Source organism: Rhineura floridana, chromosome 3 (genome assembly GCF_030035675.1).
Source record: "Rhineura floridana isolate rRhiFlo1 chromosome 3, rRhiFlo1.hap2, whole genome shotgun sequence".
Lineage (NCBI taxonomy): Eukaryota > Metazoa > Chordata > Lepidosauria > Squamata > Rhineuridae > Rhineura > Rhineura floridana.
Window position 1 is genome coordinate 97,091,858 of NC_084482.1, and position 23,400 is coordinate 97,115,257.

The 23,400-nt window shown below is 41.3% G+C and overlaps 1 protein-coding gene across 3 annotated transcripts in view; it reads left to right on the forward strand.

Moving 5' to 3' along the window:
- The window catches only part of NR3C1 (nuclear receptor subfamily 3 group C member 1), a 98,600-nt gene that overhangs the window by 37,487 nt on the left and 37,713 nt on the right, over window positions 1-23,400 (forward strand). For all 3 annotated transcript variants that reach the window (XM_061616978.1, XM_061616977.1, XM_061616976.1), the window contains exon 3: window positions 8,007-8,170. In XM_061616978.1, the coding sequence (XP_061472962.1) occupies window positions 8,007-8,170 (164 nt within the window). The remainder of the gene's footprint in view (window positions 1-8,006; window positions 8,171-23,400) is intronic.

Sequence of the window (23,400 nt, forward strand, 5' to 3'; positions counted from 1 at the left end):
CGAGCAGAAATGTGGGTCTCCAATATCATAATGTGAAACCATCAATGGTCTGAGAGAACTGTTACAGTAGCCCCTCCCCCATCTTGCTTAAGAAAGGCCAGTGTGCCTTGAGGGAAGGGAGAAGTGAGGGAATGCAGGCCAGGGAGACAGCTATCAAACAGCTGGAGAGAACTGTTGGGGTCCCTTATCTACCTTCCCTGGAGTTCTGTGTGGCCTGAGGGGAGAGCAAGGGAGCCCACGCCAGGGAGCTTTTCCCATCAGCTCCTAGTTGGCTTGAGAAGACTCTGTTACTCTACATTATGATGATGATGATGATGATGATGATTTATATATCGCATTTTCCACAAATACACATGTGCTCAAAGTGGTTCACACAAATAGTCCAAATGCAATAGCACAGCACATAATAAAAAGTATAACCACTACATTATGAAAAATATATATACATCAAAGCATAAATGAGCATAAAGCTCAACAACAAAGCCAAAGCCAAATTATTTAAAAACCAACCCCCAAGCTGATACAAAAATCTCTTCCATCCCCCGAACTCCCATAGCTCAACCGAAAGGACCAGAAAGTCTTCTGAAAGAAGCTGCGTTTGAAGGCTTCCAGGGCTGGAGGGTAGGGCAAGGCAGGTGGAAATAGCATCCCTGATGACAAACCGAGTCTCTGTTCCCTCCTAGTCGTTCTCCTAAAGGCAGCTCCCTTTTGAAGGCTTCCGGGGCTGGAGGGTGGGGCAAGGCAGGTGGAAATAGCCTCCCCTGATGACAAACTCTCTCTCCCCTCATTATATAATTTATTTGATTTAGTGTTTTAACATTGTAAACCACCTTGGGTGGTGTAGTAGGAATGCTGTATATAAATCAAATAAATAAATCTGTTGATGGGGATAGGGGAAGAATGCCACTATTTCTTATAAAGAATTATTGGATTTTTGTAATTTTTTTAAAAAATCCAAATACATTGTATCAGGGGACAGTTTAGGTAGTTCCAAAAAGAGATTCACATAATTTATTCCAAATTGTTTGTAGCTTTCCTATGATTAGAACTCCATTGGTAAGCTGTCCTAGTACTTCTCTACATGGTAAAAAATGGGCACCAAGCTGTACTGCTCTGGACCATCTGACTTAGCAGTCAGAAGCTTTGCTTGCATAAAGCTGAAGTGATGGTCAATATAAATGTTCAAAAGGACTCTTGTTCCACTTGACTAGGCAGGTCTGTAGCTGGATTGGCTTCCTGAGGTGCATAAGGGCCACACAGGAAATTATAGAAGACTTGCTAGTTTTGCCAGGGCTGGCCAGTATGGTGCCTCTAGATGTTATTGGACTACAACTCCCAGGCGAAGAAAAGAAAGGGAGAAACCCCAAGATGTTAGAAAAAATATATTTAATTTTTAACAAAACCCAACACGTTTCAGCTGATATATGTTTAGGCCTTCGTCAGGGGCTGTGAATAAAATAACAAGGACACACTACATTAATATGCATATAAAATAAAATCATACATAACATTATAAAGCTGGGTTTAAAAAATCTTTTCACTTACAACAGCTGGTGTGACATATCCTTCTGTGAGCAGAATTGCTTGCACTAGTACAACCACCACAAAGAATAATTCACTAGGCGTGCCCATATATTCTTCTTCCTCTCTTGTGAATGTTAAAAAATATCCTGGATCCCTTCCACATTCTTTTTCCTCAGTTGTTTGTAATCATCTAATCTTCTAGTGGGTACACCGGTATCATGACCCCTGGGAAGGTATATATTTTATTTACAGCCCCTGACGAAGGCCTAAACATATATTGGCCGAAACGCGTTGGGCTTTTGTTAAAAATTGAATGTGTTTTTTCTGGCATCTTGGGGTTTCCCCCTTTCTTTTCTTCTCCTGGTTTTTGGATGCTAGCCACTTTTTGCTGTTGGAGTACAACTCCCTTCAACCCTGACTATTGACCATGCTGGCTGGGGCTAATAGGAATTGTAGTCCACAACTTCTGAAGGACACAATGTTAGCTACCCCAAGTTACACAGACACGAGCTTTGTGTTCCCTGTAGTCAGATACAATGCAAGGAGCTGGTCTTGATCTGTTAAAAAAAAAAAACTTGAAACTTTTAATTGCTTCATAAGTTATTATCTTAAATGTAGTTTCTTAAAGTGTTTGGAAACTTCAGCTGGTGCAAAATGAAGCATCCAGACTGATTTCAGGAGGCCACTTTGTTGATTGTACCACTGCAGTTGTGCTCCCCCTTCCGCCCAAACAGGTTGCTGAAGTGTTCCCCTTCCCCCCTTTATATACTTTAAAACATATTGTTTTCTATACCAAACTGATGCTCACTCCCAGTGTCATCTGCACTGGCTTCCATCTTTTTACCTGGTGCAATTCAAATGCTGGTTCTTACCTACAAAGTCCTAAGCATGTTTGTTTAAAGGACATCCTCCCATATAAACTTGTGTTCATTATTTGAAGCCCAGCTGTGCATCCCACCTTTTACCTAAGCATAGTTGGTTGGGACACAGTGTAGGACTTTTTCTCCTGTGGCACCTGTTTGTGAAACCTCCTCTCCCCTGAGAGTTTTGGTTGGCTCTCTCTTTTAAGTGCTAAGTGTTCTATTAACATGAAGTGCTAAGACCTTTTGATGATGTTGCATTTTTAGTGTGAGTCCATTTTTTGTCTTTTCGTATTATGCTGAATTGTTTTATCCTGTTGTGGTTTTATGTATGAAATTGGTTTTCAGTAATTTGGACTATTGTGTTTTAATTCTTTTGTAAGCTAACTTGTAAGCTGTCTTATAAAGAACAGCAGGGTATGAATGTCTGATATTACCTTCCCTATTCAAAGCCCTTCAATGCCAGCTGCTTCTCATACTGGTGTCTGAACATTGTATCACTATATTCTGCTTTTCTACAAAATTTATTTGTATTGTTTTATATAATGTTGTATGGATTTATTTTTTGTAAATATTTTTTGTATGTATGTACATGATAATTTCAAATTGTTAGTATGTTTTTGAACTGTTATATTTATTATTCATTTCATATGTTGTGAGCCACCTTGGGCGCAGTTTTGCGCAAAAGTGGCATGCAGATTAAGAGATGTTGATGACATCTCCCCACTTAGTGAAGCCTGTGCACCTGCATGACCCCATGCAGCCTCACCCTTTTGATGCCTGTCAGGAAGGATATCCCCCATATGGTTGCCATTTATCAGTGGTAAATGAATATGACCTCCAGCCCCACTTAGTGGCACACCTCATTCATCAGTTTCATGTATATATTAAGAGCATGAGGGAGAAGATGAAACCCTTTAGCATAAATGACATGGAGATGAGCAGTAGTCCTCATCACCACTTTCTGGAATTGGTCTTCCAGGTGGCATCATGAAATGCCATGTCCCCAATTCCCAGCCTAACAACCTGGCATAGATAGATGCTGTGAGATCCAGAATTACTGTATGAAGGTCACACTCTTCATGTCCTTTTCCAAATGAAGTTTCTGTACCAAAAGCAGTGTGATCTTCCAGTGAGCATTTCCAAATCTAAGAATAAGAGTCATAAAATAAAGTGATAAATATTTTTGGAGAAAGAGGGAGTGGCAGTTTCTCCTTGTCATTGAAGTGGAGCTACAACATAGAGAAGTTAAGAACCAAACATTAGGTGTTACCATCTCATTTAATGAAACAGGAAGAACTGCTAAACCAACAATTACGAGTTCATAATGCCAAAATAACAGCAGTTCTCTCCCCCTGCCCAACTCCCCCATACAGTGTTTCTATCAGCTGTCCGAGAAAGAAAATAATGTGAATATTTTCTTTTACAAATTTTTAAATCCTTTCTGTCATGCCCTGGAAATGTAATGCAGACAGAGTCTGGCAGAATTTTGAGCTGGAACAGAAAGTTTGTGATTGTTAACCTTTAACTTTCAAACCTGCAACTTATCTCATGCACAGGTATCCTGAGGTGTTTGTTCAGACAAATGCTAGAACTGCTTTCCTTCTTGGATGAGGGAAATATACTTGAATAAATTTCCCAAAACGATGTAAAATATTTTTGAAAATATTCAATATAGAAATAATGGATATGAAGAGTTGAGTTTGCATGGACCTTGCAGAAGATTGTTTCTAACTGACTTAAAGGGACAAGGTGATATAGCTAAATTGTACCTATCAGATTCAGTTTGTGTCAGTTTTGTAAACTAAAACTGAAAATGGGAGGAACAAAGTTTATTACATGATTGTCAGCAGCAAAGAATGGAGCTGAAGAAACTTCATCTGTTGCAACTTCCTGCAAAATTTCCAAGTTAGTTACAGAGTTCTCACGTTGGCTATAATATTACAGTACCATTAGCCGTAATGCTGTTTGTTGTTCCTCATGGACCTCCCCTCAGTTATATTGGCTGCTGTCAATGAACGTTGTCCCGTTCAGTGCGTGTGTGTGTCCCTCACCAGAAAAAAACAGAGTACAATTCTCTTCTGATGTAGTATTAGATAATTTGCTCCTAACACGTGTTAACTTTCCTTCCTTGATATGTTTGGATGTTATGCTTGATTGAAAGATTTTGGCAAATCATTAATAAACAAAATTATGTTGGGTAACTTGGTTTGCCTACATAAATTGTTCTCTGAACTTTCAGGGAGCTCTTACCTTTGTCTTCTGAAACTAAATACACTCATTTTATAATGGGCCGATTGGTATAAATTTGCTTTTTAAGACTAAAAGGTAGAAAACATTTAAAATCTGTTACCTTTCTGCATGATGAATATGGATTTTTAACAACACAACCTGGCACACCTGTATTTTATAGCCATGACATTTTTCTTCTGCCTAGTTTTTCTATCTGTGGGTTTGTTGTTTTTATATGCCTTCACGTCGATTACAACTTATGGCAACCCTATGAATCAGTGACCTCCAGCAGCATCTGTTATAAACCACCCTGTTCAGATCTTGTAAGTTCAGGTCTGTGGTTTCCTATATGGAACCAATCCATCTCTTGTTTGGTCTTCCACTTTTTCTACTCCCTTCTGTTTTTCCCAGCATTATTGCCTTTTCTTCTCATGATGTGTCCAAAATATGATAACCTCAGTTTCATCATTTTAGCTTCTAGTGACAGTTCTGGTTTAATTTGTTCTAACACCCAATTATTTGTCTTTTTCGCAGTCCATGGTATGTGCAAAGCTCTCCTCCAACACCACATTTCAAATGAGTTGATTTTTCTCTTACCTGCTTTTTTCAATGTCCAACTTTCACATCCATACATAGAGATCGGGAATACCATGCTCTGAATGATCCCGACTTTAGTGTTCAGTGATACACCTTTGCATTTGAGGACCTTTTCTAGTTCTGTCACAGCTGCCCTCCCCAGTCCTAGCCTTCTAACTTTTTGACTATTGTCTCCGTTTTAGTTAATGACTGTGCGAAGGTATTGATAATCCTTCACAAGTTCAATGTCCTTGCTGTCAACTTTAAAGTTACATAAATCTTCTGTTGTCATTACTTTAGTCTTCTTGACGTTCAGCTGTAGTCCTACTTTTGTGCTTTCCTCTTTAACTTTCAGCATTCATTTCAGATCATTACTGGTTTCTGCTAGTGGTATGGTATCGTTTGCATATCTTAAATTATTGATAATTCTCCCTCCCAATTTTCACACTTCCTTCGTCTTGGTCCAGTCCCGCTTTCCGTATGATATGTTCTGCACATAGATTAAACAAATAGGGTGATAAATTACACCCCTGTCTCACACCCTTTCCGATGGGGAACCAATCGTTTTCTCCATACTCTGTCCTTACAGTAGCCTCTTGTCCAGAGTATAGGTTGCGCATTAGGACAATCGGATGCTGTGGCACACCCATTTCTTTTAAAGCATTCCATAGTTTTTCATGATCTACACAGTCAAAGGCTTTGCTGTAATCTATAACGCACAGGGTGATTTCCTTCTGAAATTCCTTGCTCCATTCCATTATCCAATGTATGTTTGTGATGTGATCTTTGGTACCTCTTCCCTCTCTAAATCCAGCTTGGACATCTGGCACTACTTGCTCAATATGTGGTAAGAGCCTTTGTTGTAGGATCTTGAGCATTACATTACTTGCATGGGATATTAAGGCAATAGTTTGTTAATACTGCATTTCCTGGGATCCCCTTTCTTTGGAATTGGGGTGTATATTGGATGCTTCTAGTCTGTGGGCCATTGTTTTTTTTCCATTATTTGTTGACAGATATGAAGCTTGTAGCAACTTTGTGGGTATGCCATCTGTTCCTGGTGATTTTTTTTCTTCAAAAGTTTTTAAGAGCAGCTTTCACCTCACATTCTAAAATTTCTTTCCCACACATGCTAAAATTTCTGGTTCTTCATCATACAGTTTCTCCATGAATGAATCTGTCATCCTGGCATCTCTTTTATAGAGTTCTTCTATGTATTGCTTCCATCTTCCTTTTATTTCATCTCGACCAGTCAGTGTGTTCTCCTGTTGATTATTCAACATCCCTACTCGTAGTTTAAATTTCCTTTTCATTTCTCTAATCTTTTGGAATAGGGCTCTTAGGTTCCTAACCGTGTTTCTATCTTCTTTTGCTTTCCTTCTCTCTTTAACTATTTTAAGAGTTTCTTCAGTCATCCATTGAGATCTTTCTCTCTTTTTAACTAGAGGTATTGTCTTTTTGCATTCTTCCCTGATAATGTCTCTGACTTCACTCCATAGTTCTTCTGGTTCTCTGTCAACTAAGTTTAAAGCCTCAAATCTGTTCCTTATTTGATATTTATATTCTTCTGGGATGTTATTTAAATTGTATTTTGGCATTGTGATTGCTTTGTTGGTCTTCTTTAGCTTTACTTTGATTTTTGATATTACCAGTTCATCATCTGTACCGCAGTGTGCTCCTGGTCTTGTTTTCACAGCAAGTATGGAACTTCTCCATCTTCTGCTACCAATATATAATCAGTTTGATTCCTATATTGACCATTTGGTAATGTCAACGTGTACAATCGTCTTTTCAGTTGCTCAAAGAATGTGTTTGCAAGAAACAAATTATTGGCTTCACAGAATTCAATGAGTCTTTCTCCTGCTTCATTTCTATCTCCTAAGCCCCATCTAGGAACTTTGAGAATGTCAGTAGCAGAAGAATAAACTTTACCAGACTCTAAACAGAATGAAGCCTGTTTCTTTCTTGTATTGGGAGCTGTTCCAGTTAAGAATTCCAAATCTGCCATTCCAGAAAACGCTGATAGATGATTTTGTTAGAATGGGAACGCATTTCCGGTTTGAAATTTTCTTGTTATTCTAAGGATGCTTGCAATAAACCATTTTTAATACTGTGTTTTAAAATAGCCCTCCCAACAGTTCATAGTTTAGACCTTACCATTCACGTACCCTAAGCAGATCTCAGAAATGTGCACCTACACTTTGTATTGCTGTGTAAGCTCAAAGTTAAGTTTCATTAGCACCATAGAGTCTAACTTCTGCAGCAACCAGCTTAGTTCCACTTGTGCCACATTGTGTAATGTTTTTGTCCCCCAGAAAGTGGTGTGTGTGTGTTTTGTCCCAGTGAAAGTACCATGTTTGCAAACAGGAACATATTTTAAAAAATGTTGATCCTAATGGCCTCAAGATAATACTTTTAAACAGCATCTAGGCTGACTTCCAGCTGACTTCCTAACATTATTTATTTAGATTTAAAAATGCAGCTAGGTAGCATGCATCCATAATGCATTTCCCTATTTGTGTTGCCTTCTCGTTAAGGAAGAAATAAGATGAAAAAAGACTTTTAAATATAATTATGCACATAGGCTCTCTCCCTTCAGTGTAACCATATCAATAGGCACCTCTGAATTTTATTGTATAACATGCACTGTTTATTGTGGCTTTAAAATGAGAAGTGCTCTGTGGGTATAATGAACATAGCAAAACCCCATATTGCTGTTCTTAGTTTTTGATTAACAGAACAGAACCTGTCATAAAAAGTCAAGGTTTTAGAACAAACTAAACAAAGTAATCAATGTTTTGATTATTTCCTTAGCCCTGGAATGAGATCTGATGTAAGCACTTCACCATCTACCTCTTCGACAACTACGGGACCACCTCCCAAGCTCTGCCTTGTTTGCTCAGATGAGGCTTCTGGGTGTCATTATGGTGTCCTAACTTGTGGCAGCTGCAAAGTGTTCTTCAAAAGAGCTGTGGAAGGTAGGCTATGTTCTAATTATTTAAAATGAATAGTCTATCCCACTGCAAATGTTTGTGGATTTTTATATAGGTAATTAAAGTTCACTTCCATGCTGTCTTTTTCTGCCTACTGCCAAATCCTTGGAAAAGTGGAGAAAAGCATGCTAGCTCTGCCTCCTGTTCCCATTCTGTAGCTCTTCACAAGTTGGAAGGCAAACATCTGAAGTGGGAGCCTTCTATACTTGTGGGAGCTCCCAACTTCAGAATTTGATTCTGCAAATCATGGATTGTGATGTACATAAGGGCAGAATTAGCATGCTTGTCCTCACTTCTCCCTTTCAAAAGATCACCCAAAGAGGACTAGCTACTCAACCAGTTACTGGCCATATTAGATATGTGGAGACCAAGGGGGAAATTTGGGGGGGGGGACCAGTTTTTCCCAGACTTCTTTGCTTTTTTCCAAAAAGTTTGGGTTAGGAAATATTTTCTTTTATTTCCCCCCTCCAAATTATTTCTAAAAACTATGTAAAGGGAAGAGTTTTTTATAAAACTATGTATAGTATAAGATTATTACAATTTCTGTACACTGAGGACAGGCAAGTCCTGAGTTATACAATGGAATCTCAAATGCAAGAGCAAGATGCATTTCTGCCTCTTTGAGGCACTGCCATTGAGAAAAGAGAATGAAGAAGGATTCAGTGCCTTATCTAATTTTTTGATGAAGTACCCTCCCTGTGGGAATGCTGTGGACATAATACATCTCAACTTCAGCAAAGCTTTTGACAAAGTGCCCCATGATATTCTGATTAGCAGGCTAGCTAAATGCGGGCTGGATGGAACAACTATCAGGTTGGCTATGGAATCAGACTCAAAGAGTGCTTATCAGTGGTTCCTTCTCAAACTGGGGGGAGTTAACAAGTGGGGTACCACAGGGCTCAGTCCTGGTCCCTGTGCTCTTCAATATTTTTATTAACAACTTGGATGAGGAGGTATAGGGAATGCTTATCAAATTTGCAGATGACACAGAATTGGGAGGTATAGCTAATATCCTGGAAGACAGAAACAAAATTCAAAGGGATCTTGATATGCTAGAACATTAGGCTGAAGACAACGGAATGAAATTTAACAGAGATAAGTGCAAAGTTCTACACCTAGGAAAAAGAAACCAAATGCAGAGTTATAAGATGGGAGGATACTTTTCTCAGCAATACTGCATGCGAGAAGAATCTTGGGATTCATCACAAGCTGAATATGAGCGAAAAGTGTGATGTAGTTGCAAAAACAGGCAAATGCTATTTTAGGCTGCATTAAGAGAAGTATAGTTTCCAAATCGTGTGAAGTATTGGTTTCCCTCTTTGGCACTTGTTAGGCCTCATCATGAGTACTGCGTCCAGTTCTGGATGCCACACTTTAAGGAGGATGCAGACAAACTAGAACAGGTTCAGAGGAGGGCAGCAAGGATGGTCAGGTGACTGGGAGTAGAGCCCTATGAGGAGAGTTTGAAAGAACTGGGTATGGTTAGCCTTGAGAAGAGAAGACTGAGGGGAGATATAATATCACTCTTCAAGTACTTGAAAGGTTACCACACAGAGGAGGACCAGGATCTCTTCTCTATCATCCCATAGAGCAGGACACAGAATAATGGGCTCAAGTTGTAGGAAGCCAGATTTCAACTTAACATCAGGAAAAACGTCCTAACTGTTACAGTGGTATGACAATGGAACCAATGACCCAGGGAGGTAGTGGGCTCTCCAACACTGGAGGCCTTCAGGAGGCAGCTGGACAGCCACCTGTCGAGTATGCTGTAATTTGGATTCCTGCATTGAGTGGGGGTTTGGAGTCAATTACCTTATAGCCCCCTTCCAATTCTACGATTCTATGAGTCTTTACTTGTGGGCTTCCTTTTGTTGGCATAGTTTGTGGATCTGTTTCTGTCCTCTTGACAAGGCCTCAAAATGACTGGAAGAAGATATAGAGCAGGAGTTGCCAGTCCATTACCCCTTGGCACCATGGTGCTAGTGAAGATCTTCAGTGGTGCCCCCAGCAAAGTCACTTATAATCTGAGCTTTCTAAAAAGAAAGCCCTCCTAGAAAGAATGTTTTGCATCAAACTGTGCAGGTACCCTTCTAAGCGATTTATGTGAAATGAACCAGCCTGGCTGCACCTGCCTGTCAGTGTTGTTAGCCAATGAGTGAAGTCAGAACTGTGGTTGATAAGTGAGTTGTTTGGACATCAGGCAACAGGAATATCTGGGATCCTAAAGAACTGCTGTTTTGCCCTCCCTTTTAGTGAACTTTTCTTGTACTCTTTTTTTCTAGCCTTAGAATCTCCATAGTTTGCCCTTTTTTCCTTAGCAACCAGGATGAATCTTACTTGTGCTGGGTTCACCTGAGATCAGGTAGTGCCCAGGAATTATTTTCTGCAAGTACTTCTACACAATAAGTGTGGATGAATGTTAAAGAATTCCCTACCCCCAAAAGGAAAATGTGAAAACTTTGCAAAGAGGCTTAGGCATGTTTTCTGCTTTGACCAGGGACTCATTAAGAATTCACTTTAGTTAAGTTACAGTACAATGATATATGTGTCTACTCAGAAGTATGTCTCTTTGTTACATGGGTCTTACTTCCAGGTAAGTAGGTACAGGATGGCAGGCTAGGCTTTGGTTTAGAGTTGGCACTGAGGAAAAACAGGGTTATTGTGCCTTTAACAGCTGAATAGTGGACAGAAATTCAACAGGTCAAGCCATTTCTAGTATGGAAATGAAATTATGGGAAAACCTTCACCATGACTGCTTTCTAATTTTGTGTTATGCCATGTCTCCCATGACAGCCAATTTGTGACTGGTGCTCCCAACACTCACTCAAAATTTGAAACATGCTCTCTGGTCCAAAAAGGTTGGTGAGTCCTGGTTTAGAGCAGCACAAAGAAGCAGAAACTGATAGCGATAAAGAAAATGAGACTGATTAAATTTCATGTCATATTTGTTGAGTCTTGATTCCCCTTTTTTTCTCAGCTCTTTCAATGGAAATGAAAGATTTATTTATAAAAATATTTGTATATTTTGTACACAGTTCGATAAAAAAATACTGAGGTTGTTTACAACAATTATAATACAATAAAATCCACACAAAAATTAGATCACCCACTGACTATGTCTTCTTGACACTGTGGAGGATTGGTGGAGGAGACAATAATTTTCACAATACATAATAATTTTCTTTGTTTTACTGTTTTTAGATGTTCTATTGCTTGGGTGTATGCTACTTTGGGCTCCTTTAGGAGGAAAGGAAGGGTATAAATTTAATAAATGTTGGTAGTTTCTTCTGTTACTGTTTTTTGCCATCTATAACAAAAAAGTAAATTCAATTTGTAGTTAATGTCTGAATAAACTGTACTTTTAATGTACCAAATGACAATTTTATGGAAAACCAAGATATATATTATACATTTTATGTTCCTAAAGTAACAAAGTGACTTTTCATATGTAAAGGGTACTAAAAAAATAAGTATTGCATATTTTCCTTTTTTCACCCAACACTTCCATCCCCCCCCCACTCCTAAATTTTTGGAAATTTTGTATTTGGAGTCCAGATGCTTAGGGGGCAATTCTCCTGGTAGTTGCGTCAGGGCAAGGGGATTCAAGATGCAATGTAGCTGCGGAGGAGGAGGGAGGGTGTTTGCACAGCTGGGCTGCACTGGCACAAACCCCCCATCTGGGCACAGTCAAGGAAATCGTTGCTACCTGGTGCAGCCGAGGCTTGGCCAGTGCAGCTCAGTCTGGCTCAATGCACAAAAAAGGGGTGTTCCAAGTGTGTTGGGGCAGAAACAAGGGTAGGGAGACTTACGATGCATCTTGGCCCCATTCAGCTTAGTCCTGCGGCCCCCAGTGCTGGTGGATGCTATGCTGGGAAAAAAGGTGGCAAAAGGAAGTATGCATTTCATTTTCTTCCACTGAGCTCAGCTGGTACAGACATCGTGCTCCACTCACAGGGACTCCTGATAGGAGGTGGGATGTGGCAGGATGTTCCGTTGCCTTCCCTTCTGCTGATTCCGCTTCCTCTGGCTCTACTTCTGCCAGCCTCCTCCCGGTTGGATTGTTCTGCTAGTCATCTATATTTATAAACCACTGTAGGAGCCCTTTTTCAACTGAAGAGCAGGTCTTGGTTTCCATTGCGCAGAGTGGTAAGCGGCGGTAACGCAGCCAAAGCTCTGCTCACGGCCGGAGTTCGATTCCAACGGAAGGAGGAAGTCAAATCTCCGGTAAAAGGGGTCGAGGTCCACTCAGCCTTCCATCCATCCGTGGTCGGTAAAATGAGTACCCGGCATATGCTGGGGGGTAAAGAAAGGCCGGGGACGGAACTGGCAATCCCACCCCATATATACGGTCTGCCTAGTAAACGTCGCAAGACATCACACTAAGAGTCGGTAACGACTCACACTACAAGTGCAGGGACACCTTTACCTTTTTAAGTTTAAGGTAATGCACCATAATGTGTTTACTGTCCTTGCACGCTACACTAGACATTGGAACTCCCTGCCCATTAATATCAGGCAGTTCCTTTCATTATATTGTTTTCAGCAAGCCTACCCATACATGTAATTTTAACATATGATTTTATTTTATGATGTGTATTTGCTTTGAAACTGCTAATTATATTTATATTTTGATAAATTTCAGGTTAACTTGCTTTTAACGCTTGATTTTACTGTTATTTTTAATGAATAATTTATATTATAGCTACCTGTTATATAAAAAATGTAAATGGACTGCCTTCAACATGATCCCGACTTATGGCAACCCTATGAATAGGGTTTTCATGGTAAGCGGTATTCAGAGATGGTTTACCATTGCCTTCCTCTGAGGCTGAGAGGTAGTGACTGGCCCAAGGTCACCCAGTGGGCTTCATGGCTATGTGGGGATTCAAACCTGGTCTCCCAGGTCGTAGTCCAACACCTTAACCACTACACCACACTGGCTCTCTGTTATATAAAACTAAACTTAAAATAGTTGTAGAATGAGTGCTAATTCGCAATTACTCTCATAATGAGGGACCACATCCAACCCCTGTCCCAACCACCTTGTTCAAATAATCTTTTGGTTGCCAGGATAAATGGCAGTGGCTGCTTATACCATAAAATATTTTATATACAGTAGGGCCCCACTCATACGGCGGGTTATGTTCCGGACCCCCGATGTAAAGCGGAACCCATTGAATAGAATCTTGCGTGATGCCTGAAAACCGCCATAAAAGCGGAACAAGTGCCGTATGAGTGGGGCTTTAGTCTAATTGTGTCTAATTGAGACCGCTGTATTAGCGAAGCGCTGTAAAGCGGGGCCCTACTGTATAACTCAGTAGTAAAACTACAGTGGTTATGAAAGTTGTGTCCTACTTAAAAGCCTGTCAAGTTATATGGTGACAACACTTAGATCTCAGATACCGGTTAAGCTCTTTGTGGTGTCACCTTATACATTGGGACTGTGGGCATGCAATGACAAACCCACGGTCATACCATTGTTTTATTATGCCTGGGATTTGTTTGTGTGTATGTATACATGAGAAATCATGATTATTGTCAGGGCTGGTGCCAGAGGGCACCCAGGTCGGGCTCTGACCGAGGTCCCCTGAAGGGCCCCTCCTTAAGGTGAGAGGGTGTCACTCCCATTCTGCGATTTATGGAAGTGTTGATTCCTGACCCTGTCGCAGATCTTTGTGAGAGGGAGCTCCCAGACACTCCCCCCATATAGACTACGTTGTCTTCAATAAGCATGCATGCACATGCCACCTACCTCTCCTGTTGCTGTGTGCATGCCTGCCATCAACCATGATGGTGGTGGAGGCTTCCCTAAGGGGCTGATGCCCCTGCTGCCACCTTGGTTGATGGTAGGCATGCACACACAGCACACACAGCATTCATATAAGGCAATAGGAGAGCTAGGCAGGGTGTGTGGGTGGGTGCCGTGGGCCTGAGGCATGCTGGTTTTCAAGGGCCCAGTCATGCCTTGCACCAGCCCTGATTATTGCAGTACTAGACCATTTTACAGTCAAAATGTGTTTGGTGTGTGTTACTTACAAAAGATTTTTATGTTCGTTTTAGCATCAAGTTGTTAGGTTGAAAGATACATGTTAAACTCATTTTTTGATACTACACATCCCAGCTTGGTGATGGTTCCTTTGCCATTTCTATTGTGGGTTTTATTTGTTATGTGTTTACATTGATTTGTTGATGCAGAATGTAACATGTCTACACTTTCTTTGCCCTTCAGTCTTGCCTTTACACTATTCAGGTGGTCCAGTAAATGCAATACCAAAGCAAGCCCCTGCCTCCTTCCAGTATCTAGTTGGAGTGAGGGGAGCAAGGACTTAGTTTCACAATGTAAAATCCTCCTCCTGATCCTCAGCTTCATGCTGGTGATTGTCCTAACTTGATCTTGTCTCTAAAGGAGTCTGGGAAATATCCTACGGACAAAAAATTTTGGTTGGTCACCAAAGGCAGCCAAAATGTGTGAATCCTGGTAAACAGATCTGTCAGGGTTCATTGCTTTTGCCCATTGTTCTTTATGTTTAACGCTGCCATATAATTCAACTTGAAAGAATCTGCTCTTTAAAGTTATAGTTGAATTTACTTTGTTTCCAAGGTTTGCCTATACTTGGATTTATGATTTCATAAAAATTCCAAAGGATTTCGTTTGCCTGCTTCACAGACTCCAAAAATCAAATAGTTTCCTCCCTGTTCTTTTAAAGGGGTAAAATCAATGTATCCTAAAGCAGCATTTCAAAATAAAAATTCTCAGACTAGTTTGCTGGCAGCTTGCTTTGGTGTTACCAGCTTTTCTAACCTAAAAAATGCAGAGAATTATACAGCCATGAGAGTGGCTGTATACTATAGCCAGCGTGGGTTTTTCACATTCCGCAGTGTTAAATTGAAAATACCCCCCATGCCATTCTGATGCTTCCCATAAGCTCATTTCAAAACAAAACCTTACAAAACTTATCGTTCTGAACTCAGAAACGCTTGCTTAACAACCCTCTCAGTTTTCATGGTGATACACAAAACAGAGAGAATAGAGAGTTCAAAGTCTAAAAAGAGAGAGAAAAACCAGAGCCCTTTTGGACTTTTTTCTCTCAGAGTTCTCATAATCTGTTGAAATTCATTAAAAATCAGCCATATTCACAGAGTACCTGTAATCGTATTGCTGACCTTGCCCCATACTCTGACCTTCATCTTCTGCAGTTTAAAAGTTAAAAAAATGCCTGGCTGATTTTTAATTAATTTAAGAAATTTCGGCTGGCAGTCTAAGATAACGCGGGGCATGCTCAGTAAGAACCAACTGTCAGAATTCTAAAAGCCAGACTCACAGCTGCTGGGCTTGCCTAATCAGGGGGCCACACCCACACCAGACTTTGATTTCACTTGAGACAGTCATGGCTTCCCCCAAAGCATCCTGGGAAGTGTAGTTTGTGAAGGGTGTTGAGAGGAGATGCATGTTCCACTGAGAGAGCTCCAGCGGCCACACTGGTTTAACAGTCAGCCACTCTGATTGAAGGTCTGTGAGGGGAACAGGGCCTCTCCTAGCAACTCTCAGCACCCTTCATTAATTTAATTTAAGAAATTTTGGCTTGAACTGGATGATAGTGTTGGGCATGCTAAGATAACGCGGGGCATGCTCAGTAAGAACCAACTGTCAGAATTCTAAAAGCCAGACTCACAGCTGCTGGGCTTGCCTAATCAGGGAGCCACACCCACACCAGACTTTGATTTCACGTGAGACAGTCATGTCTTCCCCCAAAGCATCCTGGGAAGTGTAGTTTGTGAAAGGTGCTGAGAGGAGATTCCTATTCCCCTGACAACTCCAGTGGCCAGAGTGGTTTAACAGTCAGCCACTCTGATTGAAGGTCTGTGAGGGGAACAGGGCCTCTCCTAGCAACTCTCAGCACCCTTCATTAACTACACTTCCCAGGATTCTTTGAGAGAAGCCATGACTGTCCAAAGTGAAATAAAGGCCTGGTGTGGACGTGGCCAGGGAAAGCTTTGGTTTAAATTTGTGTGGGAGGCTACATGTGCTTTCTATGGAATAAAGAGGTGGGGGAAAGCCTGAAAAAGAATGATACTGTTCACAATGTTTTCCTTTTGGAAAGGAAAGGGGCTTCCCTTCTGCCCAGTGCTCACCCACCCAATCTCCTTCCCCTCCCCTCCCTGCCCCTTCCTTGGGTCAGTGTTGGACGATGACCTGGGAGACCAGGGTTCGAATCCCCACACAGCCATGAAGCTGACTGGGTGACCTTGGGCCAGTCACTGCCTCTCAGCCTCAGAGGAAGGAAGGCAATGGTGAAACCACCTCTGAATACCGCTTACCATGAAAACCCTATTCAAAGGGTCGCCATAGGTGGGGATCAACTTGAAGGCAGTCCGTTTCCATTTTCAAACATGAGATATTGTACTGCCCTACAAATTGGTAAAAATGCAAACACAATTTGGGTTTGTCTTTCACAGTCCAATCCCCTTCCTGTGTAGCTTGGAAGAATTTGGTAACATGTGCCTCTGAGCATATGGGGAGTGGTGGCAACACCTGCAATCAGCCCAGACAATAGAAAGAAGACATGAACTGTGCTGATCTTGTTTTAGCCGGGAGGAAGCAACATTATTAAGACAGTTGATATAGTTCAGATGGTCACTTTGAATATGTCTGATTTCCTTTGCTATTTTAGTGAAGTTTCCTATAGGAAATCATTTTCTTTTTTTCTATTTCTGTGAATATGTGAAGTACAGCAACACTTTGCAAAATGTACACTAAAAAAACTCAAAACATAATTGTGGAATAATGGCACAGACTTCTGCAGAATAGTCTCCAGTGGACCTCAGGAGTGTCTCAATTTGCACAAGATAAAACAGTGGGAGGTGAAATATATTCTAGCAAAATTCTAGGTGTGCTCTATATTTTTAATTGACCGCACCCTCCTTGCCTTAAATGAAGTGGTTGAAACATAGCAGGCTGAAGACATGCATCCTCTTTTTTCCAACAAGAGTCATTGCTGAAGTAGCAACATATTGTAATCTGATTTTTCATTAAACTGCAGTTCCAGATTCAACTGTTAATGCACCCAAAATAGAAATAGAACATAACCTCCAGTTTGAAACACAAAAAATGCGGGCTTCACCATCATATGACACTGACCAATAAAAAGGCTTTGAAATTAATAAAAATAAATTTGACACAGATTACTAGGATGAATGAGGGAAATAAAATTTCTAGTTTAGATTCTCTGTAGAAACATTAGTAACACAGGAAAGAAGCAAAGTAAGAACACCAACAAACATACAAAAATATAATTCTCCATCTTTGGAGATGGCAGGTGTTGCCAGCACTCCCCATGTGCTCAGAGGCACATGTTACCAAATTCTTCCAAGCTACACAGGAAGTGGATTGGACTGTGAAAGATCAACACAAATTGTGTTTGCATTTTGACAAATTTGTAGGGCAGTACAATATCTCAGAGAGGAGTTCAGGTCTCCTGCTCCCCTGGTGTATTCACTATAGCTGCCTAATTTCCCTGCTTGTTAAAGTTTGATAGAAATAGCTGTTGGCTATAGGTACATTCTTAAACCGCAAGGTTTTTTGCCTATTAGTGAATATATAATTCTGTTCCTGGAAAAAAAAATATTGATAAGACATTTTAAAGTGAACTATTCCATAGTTGTTTTTTAAAAAGCATTTTTCTTTTTTAAAGTTCCATATTGGCAAAATTATAAATTACAGTAAAGGAGTATTTGAGGGGCCTTGTTTGTTGATATAAAAATGTGAGTGTAGACCATGTCCACACCTTTAAATACTTAGGTATAAATTTTAGTGATAAGCTCTCGTGGAGATCCCATCTGGAGGCTACCAAAGTATTGGGCGCTAGAGTGACTGGTCAAATAAAAAGGTTTTTTTATACCCGTGGGGGCCAGCTGATCAACCCGATGCTGAAAATCTTCAGGGCCAAAGTCCTGCCGAAAATTTTATTTGGATCAGAGCTTTGGGGTTGCTCACTTAAATCCAGGCTTGAGCCCCTACAAAACACATTTATGAGACAGATTTTGGGGCTCCCTCAAGGCACACTGGCTGCCCATCTAAGAGCTGAATTAGGCCTCCCCTCATTGACAGCCAAAATTGATCTGGCCCACTTAAGGTACTGGAGGAAGGTCTCTACCATGGAGGACACCTCCCTCACAAAGCTTTGCTGGCTGGAGCAACATCGGATTGGGGGATGGGCTCAAGGGGGTCAGGCAATACTAGAAACTTATGATCTCCCACAAAGGAAATTTATAGGCCTCAACCCTTCTGAGCTCCGAAATTGGGTGTTCAACCATCATGCGAACCAAGACAGGCCGACGATAGTTGGGGCCCCTTTTTCACCCTGGTTCCCCCTCTTTAAACCCAATCACGCCAAACCACGGTACTTCGATACCTTGACATGCACCTCTCTACGAAGACTGCGTGTTTTAAGCTGTATGGATTTAATCATTTGTTTTACACTGCAGTGGCCTATGGCTAAAAGCAAATAAAGTGGTGGTGGTGTTAAAAATGTGAGTGGTCATTAAATGTACTCCATAGCTTCCCCACCCCCCACAGTTCCACACTGATTTTCCTAGCAAAAGGCACTCTGCTTCAAATGCTCAGCCTGTTTTCTCCACATCCATCTCCCTTCTGCAGATGTTTCACACAGGTTCTCATGCACAGAAACAAACCTATGGAATGTTGGGGCTATGTAGGCCTTTCTGGTGTCATGTCCATTCTCTATCCAGGACTTCTTGTCCTACCCCTTCAAATTGATCAGTCCCCTCAAATTGATAAAATTTCCTTTCAAATTAGTTATTCCAACCAATCTTTATTGCTTACCAAAAGACAGAAAAATAATTTTGAAGGCTCCAATTTCATGCGCTATTACTTGAGTAGCTGAGTAAAAATTTATAGGATCAAACAGTCTGCTTTTCTTACTGAAGTAATACGACTGAAATTGTGATTGTAGGAAATCCCTTAAAAATTGTAATTGAAATAAGAATTGTTTGCCGTGGAATCAATGGCTAGATTTGAGCTGAACTCTCAGCCTCCATGTTTCTCACTTGTAAAATAGGAGTATTAATTGGTTGACTTTGAAAAGGTCTGTGTCAGGTGCTGCGTTTCCAGACGGGAGAGTTTTCTGTTACAATTCCTTACTCAGTATAACTCAGATTTGTACTTGACTAATCCAAGTCATCCCAAGATATGGCTCATGGGTTGTAATAGATGACTCCAACCTGTGTATTGCCACAATGGTTCCCAACCTGGGGGCCGTGACCCCAGAACGGCCGCGAAGTAATCTGGGAGGGCCGCAAACAGTAAAGAAATGAATTTAAAAAAGAAGTCTTCCCTCCCTAGATGCTGTCTGCTCCCCACTGCTGCTGCAGATGACACCTCTCCCTTGCTCCATACAAGAGGGGAGAATTTTTGCTGAAGCAGCAGAATGTCTTTCAGGCATGCCGAGGGCAGGTGTCTGCCTGTAAAACACTCGGCAGTCGCCAAAGGAGGCTGAGGTTGGAGCTATCAGGAAGAAGAGGGGATTACTATCGCTGACTCCTGTCTCCTCGCACTGCCACTGTTGATGATGCCCTTATTCAGAATGACAGGAGAGGGCTTTTTGTGAGGTGTGAAGAAGCATGGCTGTTTTCCTCCTTCCTTCCTGACAGCCTGCCTGCCTGCCTGCCTTTCTTGGCTGCTGATTCGCTGCAGAAGCACTTTAAAAGGAGGTGCTTTTAAATTTTTAAAATAATTTTTAAAATAATGTTTAAAATTATTCTTATTTGTGAGACCGCCCAGATGTCTCCTTCAGCCCAGACAGAGCTAAAAAGCAGTGAGAAGGCACAGGACTTGTTCACCCTCTATTTCTGAGGCTGTGTGTGTGCCAGCATCCCTTCTTTCTTCTACCTACACTCCACCCCTCCCAATCTCTCCAAGATGCTGCAGCAGTTGAGGGCTTCCCCCCCCCACGTGCCCAAATGCATGCACGCCTGCAGATGCTTGCAGAAGGGGCAGGTGTGTTTGTGCATGTGTGTGTGCTGATCTGTCTTCTGCTCCTCTTTCATTCCCCAAATGCACTCTAATCAAGTCATCAGTTCTGATGATCATCCCAAGGCCTAAAAGCACTAACCCTCCTCCACAATCTGTGCACCTTGTTGTCTGCAGTGCACAATCTAGCATCTCCATCACCAACACATTGCTGCTTCTTGATTATTATTAAAAAAGAAAAAACAGTTCAGCAAGTTGGCTGAGGCTGGGATCCTGATATTGCAGCAGAAATTTATTTATTATTGCATTTCTATCCCACCTTTCCTCCAAGTTGCTCAAGGTAATGCACATGCCCCCCCTTCCATTTTATCCTTACACCAACCCTGTGAGATAGATCAGGCTAAGAGACTGTGTTTTGTCTAAGGTTACCTAGTGGGCTTCATGACTGGGTGGGGATTTGAACCTGGTTCTTAGTCCAACACTGTAACCCACTGGTGTTGGGAGACAGGGCTGTACATCATCAGACTATGTGTGTGCCAGGGAGGGGGATCCCAATTTGATTGGACCTTGCATTAAGAAAAGAAAGCAACACCTCCCTGTCTGCAGGGAGGAAGGGCGGGATACAAATTAATTAAATAAATTAATTAATAAATGGAAAAGGATATTTGGAGATATGATTTTGCCATACACCATTTTTCCCATTAATGGAGACTAAAATTACAATTAGCATGGGGGAGGGTCATGAAATATTTTGAGCTTACAAAGGGGGTCCCATACTCATAAAGGTTGGGAACCACTGTGTTACCATTTTGGGTCTTGCTCTGGTTGATAGGTTACATATTAGGAATGGGTAGATTTTCTGCCCATTCCTAATATATGCAGAGCTTGGAAGTAACTAGTTACAAGTAACGAATTACTTGTAATTTATTACTTTTTTGAGTAACGACTGGGTAACTTCATTACATTTTGCTGGTAATAGAACGAGTAGTAACTTCATTACTTTTGAGGAGTAATTGTAATGTTTCCAGCATTACTTTTACGCATTACTTGGGGGGGGGGAGCAGGGGAAGTCTTCCGCTCCTCTGATTTGTGAATAAAAATCATGTGCTTCAAATTGGGCTTCTGTGCAGCCTTGTTCTTCCTTCATGCTCTGTGAGTGCTTAGGAGGCGACGAGGGAGGAGGTGGAAAGCGAGACGGGGTGGAGAAAACAATTGTTTAAAAGTTGACAGGAGTGGAAGGAGAAAAGAGCTGGAGGCAATATATATACAAAAATATGTGTGTTGGGGTATCATCATTGCTGAGGGTTAGGTGAGGGGATGTAAGATTCTGTTATGCCATTCTGTTAATCTTATGGATAAAAAAATATTCTACTACCCTCTGTGTGTGTTTATTTTTAATGTTGTTTTAGGCTACTAAGATGTGCAGCAGCCAAGGCCAGCACCTTGTAGGCATTTTTTTAAAAAAGTAACCAAAATGTAATTGTAGCAATTACTTTTGAGTAAAAGTAAAGTAACCAGTTACTTTCAGAGCAATTGTAATTGTAACGGTAATTACTACTTTTGGGGGGCCATGTAACTGTAACTGTAATTTATTACTTTCTAAAAATAATCTTCCAAGCTCTGAATATATGGAATACTTGGTGGGGAGTGGTGCTTGATTTCTAAAGAGACCTGTATGGAGACTCATACACCTCTCCTCTGATCTTTAAGCCCTTCTCATTGCTGTGTGTAGGGGGAGGGGCAGGTTATGCCTTCATGTGCTCAGGGACATTCGTAATTAAGTTTGGTAGCCTACCAAGCCTGCACACAATTTGATGGCCATAACATAAGACAAAAGATTTACAATTTCTGCATTAACAGATGCTACTTAATAAAATATTCATTTACAATATTTTATTTATTTACTTCAAATATTCCAAGGCAGCTTACAGTAAAACACAGCAGTACAATAAAAATACTCAAAATACTGGGAGACCTATAACTGATAAGACAGCCCACCCAAAAGTACTAAAATGTAACCAAACACCAAACGCAGAACAATATGATGCGAAAAGGTGAGTGTTAAGATCTTCCAGAAAGTTGTTAGTGTTGTTGTCTTGCAACTAACAGAGAACGAATTCCAAAGTTCTGGGGCTGCAGCAGAAAATGTCTCTGCATCCTACCTGCCAGTTTAACTGCTCCTGGTGTTTGTTCCTGACCTCAGAGTATGGGTAGTTTGGTAGATTTGTAAGAGGTCCTTTAAAAAACTTGTGCCCAAACCATTTAACACTTTAAAGGTCATAACCAGTGCTTTAAATTGGGCTCAGAAATGCACTGGTAACTAGTGCAGTTGGTATAGTAATGGTGTGACATGCTGCAACTGTCTGGCTCCCAAAAAAACTGGGGCAGCCATATTCTGGACCAGCTGAAGTTTCTGAACAATCTTTAAAGGCAGACCCATTGCAAGGGGTGCACAAACACCTCATAAGTAGTAATGAGCTTCTGAATTATTATGAGCAGGAATTTGGGTAAAGGGGATATCTTGGCCAGCCGGACAGCCAGGGGATAGTAGTAGAAGAAGTAATGCAGCAGCTCTGTCTGGTTTGCAGTGGGGTGGATATGAAAGATTCTGGTTCAGCCTCATAATGTGGGCTGGGGCACATTAAGCCAGTGCATCGGTTGTAGTCCCCAATGAGGTGTCCAGTGTAACATCTGCTGCAACTACTTGGGATTGGTTTCAGTTGATGCGGCCTGATGACATGGACAAGATGTTTGTAATGATGCGGCCAGCAACATGTCCTCTTGACCCTTGCCCTTCTTAAAGCTTACCGGGGGGGGTATGACCAAGTGGATCCAGGGTGTGGTCAACATGTCCTTGCAGGAGGGAGTGGTCCCAGCCACGCTGAAAGAGGTGATCCTACCGCTCCTGAAAAAGCCCACTCTAGACCCATTCATTTGTGACAACTACTGCCCGGTCACAAATACCCCTTTTTAGGAAAGGTGATTGAATCATAGAATCATAGAGTAGGAAGGGGCCTTGTAGGCCATCGAGTCCAACCCCCTGCTCACAGCAGGAAATCCACAGCTAGAGCATCTCCCGCAGATAGCTGTCCAGCCTCTGCTTGAAGACATCCAGCGAAGGGGATCCCACCACCTCCCTAGGCAGTCGGTTCCATTGCCGAACTGCCCTTACTGTCAAGAAGTTCCTTCTAATGTCCAATCTGAATCTACGCTCCTGCAACTTAAA